General features: G+C 29.3%; 1 protein-coding gene across 1 annotated transcript; it reads left to right on the top strand.

The window, feature by feature from the left end:
* The first annotated feature begins 2,861 nt into the window (after positions 1-2,861).
* Positions 2,862-4,852, top strand: LOC111280617 (seed dormancy control protein). Its single transcript, XM_089757069.1, has 4 exons — positions 2,862-2,892; positions 3,008-3,173; positions 3,363-3,887; positions 4,077-4,852. Exons 1-4 carry the CDS (start codon positions 2,862-2,864, stop codon positions 4,516-4,518), a joined length of 1,164 nt encoding a protein of 387 aa, XP_089613195.1. The 3' UTR covers positions 4,519-4,852.
* Positions 4,853-6,508: the final 1,656 nt, after the last annotated feature.

Genomic DNA, 6,508 nt, shown 5'->3' with positions numbered 1-6,508 from the left:
GATGGCAATGGTGGCAGTAATTCAAGTTAGAGCCAAATGATCTTCAGAGATGGAGTTACTATTATTAGTTCCATGATATAAATTCTAGTTTGCTGGAACCTACAATAAGGAAAAGAACAGGTTAATCAAGAAATAACTTTTTAGACCTTTCGAAGATGATAGTTGGAGTTCAAATCTTGTTTGTAACTAATGTTGATTAAGCAAAGCAAAAATGAAGTTGGTAACTAGCAAATAAAAGGTGTAAATATATGTTTAGAAAATATTTGAAATGAGGTTAACATTTGTTTTTTTTTTATATGAGCATTATCAATTGCCATTTTGGTTTAACTTTTTCTGGTTCATTTATCCTTTTGCATGATCGATTTATGCTTTTGGCTGGTCTTAAGAATAGATAAAAAGCAGTGTAAGAGATTTAGTTGATTTAGGATCCATTTAGATGGACAGTGAGATTGATTTTAATGAGATTAAAATTAATAGTAGAGATAAGATTAGTTACTGTAGTGATGAGATTAAAATCAGTAATAGGATATATGTTTAGATTTAAAAGCAATAGTAACAATAAGATAGATTGTAATGAAAAGATAAAATTACTATTAAGAATACCAGAATAAAAATTATATGTTAACTCATATTAATTATATAATAATAAATTTTATTTATTTATTACATAATAATAAAATTTATTTATTTATTAATTCATAATATAATAGCAAATTTTACCTATTTATTAATTTATTTATTATATAATAATAAATTTTATTTGTATATTAATTAATAAAATTATTTTACATTCTTAAAACAAAAAAGAAAAAAGAAAATTAAATTATAGAGATATTATTATCTTTGCAATACAACCTTAAGGGTAAAATAGGAAAACAAACAAAAAAATAAAAGAAAAAATAAGTTGAGGCCATTTCCCGTGGGAGTAAAAATTAACGATGGAAAAACGAAGCTAAGCATGCTGCGATGATGTCAGCCAAATGGATGTTCAGTGATTTTTAGAGATTTTTGACACATTTTCCCATTACAATTGCAATTCAGTTGAATACAAATGCACCCTTAGAAATTGTCTAATTTATAACCATCGGTGGTGGTTGAATGGTAGCAAATCAACACAAAATTTAAATGAAATCTTTTAGGTAAAATTCTCTTAGTAAACTTTTTTAAGTTTTTCAATAAAAATGATTTAATTAAAATTTTAATAAAAATTAAAATTTATAAATTAATAAAGTCTAACGAAACAATTAATTATATGTAATATTAAAATATCATTTATAATTTAAATTTACTAATATTTATTCAACAATAAAAATTTTATTAAAATTTTTACTAAAAATAACTATTTAAAAAATATGTCAAAATTTATACATTTGATCTATGTATAAAAACTATCAATCTATTAATTTTAATTTTTTAAATAATTTTTATTAAAAAATTTAATCAACTTCACCTAAAAAAATTTTCTTGCCCATCAAATCAAACCTAATTTTTGGCCCAAGTACTATAACCAACCACAATTTACCAAATTTCAATCACATAATTGCTTATGGTATTGATAAAATGCATTTTGTTATTTAAGAAATTAAAAATATGTTTAGCATATAATATTATAATAAGATAAGATAAAAGAATTTATTTATTTGTCAAAATTATTTTTTTAAAATTTATATAATTTAAATTATTTATATTATAATTGGATAAATAAATTTAATTTTGTGAATTAAAAATAATTCTTTCCACTTGAGAGGACTGAATAATTATATGCCAAGAGAATATTAATTCTTCTTGTAATTCTTATTTCTTTTTTTTAGATACAAATCAAATATGATATATGATTATTATTATCTTATCCTATCAATAATCTTATATATAAAATATGGTCTGAATACTTTAACTTTTAAATCTTTTTATCTAAATTAAAGATTGATTTTTTTTTACCAAGTAGTCTTAAGAAAGTAAGAATATATAAGGATTAAGATAAAATAATTTATTTATTTGTCAACATTATCTTTTTTAAAATTTATACAATTTAAATTATTTATATAATTTTTAAGGGTATAATTGGACATATAAATTTAATCATATGGATTAAAAATAATAATCTCTCAAGTGAAGAAGATTGAGTAATCTTATGCCAAAAAAATATTAATTTTCCTTCCAATTCTTATCTTTTTTTTTATATACAAATAAAATATGATATACGATAATTATTATCTTATCTTTTCAATAATCTTATACATGAAACATGATCTAAATACTTTAACTTTTAAATCTTTTTATCTAAATTAAAGATTGGATTTTTTTTTACCAAGTCGTCTTAAGTAGTAGGATTTAAATATAAAATCTGAATATAATTTTATCTAAATTAAGGATTGAATTTTCTCCGATCTCATTCTTTTATAATATAATTACAAATTGTTCCAAATATATTTTTTGGAATAAATTATAATTCCAAATATCATTTAGATATATTGGACCAAATAACTAACAACCAACAAAACGGGCTAGAGATTCCCTTTTTTTTTTAACAAGTTTTCAGTTTCCTCATCACCATTCACCATTGAAGAAGCCGTGAAGAAAGACGAAGGACATGCAGGGAACAGCGTCTAAATTTCTGTTGTAAGCTTATTCTACGGATCACATTCTTCTTCTTTGTTTTCTTTTCTTCTTTCTTTCAACGTTATATCTTATTTATCATGCAAAACTTGGAACTAATAGAGCAAAAATGTGGGCTTCTAACCAAGACTAAAACTATCCCATTTTCCAAGAAGTTGAAAGAAACCAAGTTTTCTTTTCTGTTCTTCTTTTGGAAGGAAAATCAATATGAAGCATCTCCAGCTTTCGAGTCAAGAAAAAGAAAAATGGAAAAGGAAATGAGCTGTCTAATCTGTTGTATTAAGGTCTTATGGTTTCAGTTTCTTTTCTTGATACAAACATGTTTGATGCATTGAAATTGGATTAATTTTGTAGAGAAGGAAAAGTTATCCATTTTCAAGATAACCGGAAGGGGAGTTGATTGATTTTTTCAGGAAATCCTGTGAGGAGAATGATGGTGGAGAACAAAAAGAAATAGGAAAGAAACTCAAGGAAAACGAAGTTGATAACGAAATTGATGAGATAAGTGATAGATTTCAGTGCATAAACATTATCAAGCGTGAAACAAGTAAAAGAGGTAAACGACGATGAATTTTCTCAGTTTATATTGGTTTATTCCTGGGAAAATATAACGTTCATGTGAAAGGGTAAAGCAGGACACAGAATTTTCCATCCGTTTCTGTCTTTTTCTTGTCAATATGACATGTCTTAATTCTGTGGAAAATACATTTTGTCTGAAAGCTCTCACAGTTGATATGGCTATTTCATGAAGAGCTCTTCGGGGCAAAGCATGGTCTTTGGAGGCAAGAGCAGAAAAGCCGAGCAGCTAAGCTAGAGAAACAGCTGAAAGCACGAAGGCAACTTGAGGCACTAATTGAGGAACAACTGAACAGGTTCCATGCGCATTACAATCAGGCCATGGTCCCCAGTCATCTCGAGGATGTGTCTAAGCTCCTTATGCCACAATGGGCAGCTCCCCAAGAGCTGACCACACTCTCCTGGCTTGGTGACTGGAGACCCTCTGCCATTCTGGAACTCTTGCATGGCCTGGCTCCTTCATCTTTCTTAACAGACTTAACCGCTATGGAACAGGTCCTATCTCAGCTTATCCATGAGATACGTATTGAGGAGGCAGTAATTGATGAGGAAATGGCTGAGATTCAAGCAACATGTGTTTTCTACCTTCCCTTTGCCCCAGTGAGGAGCAGTAAGTCAGGTGGTTCTGCCTTGCATGCTATTCAATCTGAGTTCAAGAAGATTGCTCGGGTCATCACTAAGGCTCAAAAGCTAAGGTTCATCCCCTTTCTATTCAGTCTTCCTTGCATTCTTGTTTGTTCTTTACCTTGTACGTGTTTCTGGTTTAGCTGCTTCTCTTGTCCCACAAGCTATGCATCAAAGCAGGTTAAATGAAATTGTATCAGTTATATATAATTCCAGAAATGTTTGTGTAATTGATTGCTATTTGAAAACTTTTACAACAGGTTCAAGGCATTAAAGCTGGTGGTGAAGAAGGTGCTGAACCAAACTGATGCAGCAGAGTTCCTGGTGGCCTTCTCAGGAATTCAAGATGCTATCCACCAGTTCGCTGAGCACAAGAGGTTGCTGAAGGGGCCAGTTACTGTGTCTGTCAAGTCTCAGGATGTAGTTGAGACTTCAAAGCAGCCAAAGATCGACTTAGAAGACAGAATCAGTCTTTGGGAGAAGACTAGCGTGGGCTCAGAACAAGAGAGAAGTGGCCAATGTACCAAAGATGCTATCCACGAGTTCGAAGAACAGCAGAGGTTGCAAGAGGGGCCAGTCACTGTGTCTGTCAAGTCTCAGGATGCAGTTGAGACTTCAAAGCAGCCAAAGATCCACTTCGAAAACAGAACCAGTTTATGGGAGAAGTTTAGCCAGATCCTACAACAAGAGAGGAGTGGCTGAGAGCAGTAAATGCCTTTACAGACTGATTGTGTTTAACATTTCCCTCTTTGTTGTATCTATAGCAATATGGCATGAGATTCTACTTATTAGTATTGTATAAAGTCTTTTTCTTTTCTTGGTTGGACACCATTGCCTTTCCTGAGAACATGTGAAAGGAACTTAATTACACTTTCGCAGGTGCTAGTTTTTTTGTCATCCAGAATAACTCTTATGCATGTAGTATGACCAGTAAATCAAATGCCAGTAGAGACTCGATGTGGAACGGGGAATTCCTCAAACATGAGGAATTTGTGATCAGCTGATGATGACTGAACCAAATGTAACTTAAATTCTATAAAATCAAACTATTTTCTCATTCCTTATCCTCTTCAGAATTCATTCAAATGGGAAAACCATTTGGCATATTAGAAGATTTTATGCAAATCTCTTACAATATCAGAGCCCAAAACCAAGCTTTTCCTAATAAAATAATGTACTCCGGACCAATCTATCAGTAACCTCATCTATGGCTGAGAGTTGGGAGGATTTTAGATTCTACAGTCAAACAAGCCCAGTTCAAAACTCATTAGCATCATCCATAGAGAAATCAGCCTTAAAATTTGCCCAAATCTGCATTTTTTAGAATGATCAACAATAAGGAATCAAATCTTGGAACTTTCCACAAATAATAATCATATAGGGTAACCTGACTTCTAACATTTTCAGGAAAGCAAATTATGTTCCTTTATTTACACATTTATCTTCTTTAACTTGTGAGCAATATAATCTGTCAGAATCAGCAGTCGAACATGTCTTTCAAAAGGTTAAATCATGGGCCAAAACATCCCTCAACTTTTAACCTTTTAGGCTTTGATTGGTAAGAAAGAATGAAAGAGATAAAATTGTTAATATGATGATTAAAATTTATAATAAAATTTTTACTTTGTCATTTATAACTTAACTATTAAATTAACAAAATTTTCATCATTTTCCTTTTTTTCTTCCTTCCTACCAAAGCAAATTGAAAACCCTTTTGTCAAATATGAACACAAAAGATTTTCTCAACAAACCAATCATGTGATTGTGAACCACTAATAAAAACATTTTTTTTGGCTATTTTTTAAGTTATCTTTTTTTGGGTATTTCACTAATAGAAACATGAAAAAGTCCTTAAGAAAATCTTAATAGATATATTGTGCTTACTTGGCTTCTAAAAGACATATAAAAACTCTAAACTTAATTTAGATAGTTCATGTAATTTTCTTTAAAAAATGACATTTAATAAGTTTGAGATTCAAATATTAATATTTGTAACCTTTATCTTATTCTCAAATTATGACATCATATATATATATATGCATAAATCAATAAATATATATATATATAAACAAATATATAAACGAAGAATAGAAAAGTTTGCTAAAGCAACAAATCTTTTCTATATATCTTGGGTGGAAATAATTTCTTTGAACATTCTTGATATATTAGGGGACAAAATGATACATGAAGATCCATCTTAATCCACAAATCTGGAATAGTTTAACAAACATTAAAATAAGAACTAATGAATGCTAATGTGCAATTTTTTTTCTTTCTTTTTTCATGTCAAGATCCCCATTTGATTGGATAAATTTCAAAGTGTGGATTTAACGTGACTAAATTGATCTCTGAGTGATTGAATTTTCAATGTCAGCTTGTGTTAAGTGTCAATTACGTCCAAAATTTTGAAACTAGGCCAAACGCCAACAATTTTAGCAGCATACTATTAAGATTAAAATCCCAAATTTAATCTAAAAACAACAATAAAAAATAACTAAAAAATAAATACAAAAAACACAAAATTTATAATAATTCACTCTTAACATGAGAATTACCTCTTAAATTTTTATGATGAAAAAAATTACAAAACAAACCTTATTGAATATAAATATAATTAAGGCAACCGAAATTATATGTGTGAAAATCTCAAAATATTCTTTCTAACAATACTCTTACATGTTTCAAGATCTAT

This window comes from Durio zibethinus, chromosome 28 (genome assembly GCF_047325235.1).
Source record: "Durio zibethinus cultivar Kanyao isolate XHJ-2024 chromosome 28, ASM4732523v1, whole genome shotgun sequence".
In the NCBI taxonomy this organism is placed as follows: Eukaryota; Viridiplantae; Streptophyta; class Magnoliopsida; order Malvales; family Malvaceae; genus Durio; species Durio zibethinus.
This window is presented reverse-complemented; position numbering and strand designations above follow the sequence as displayed.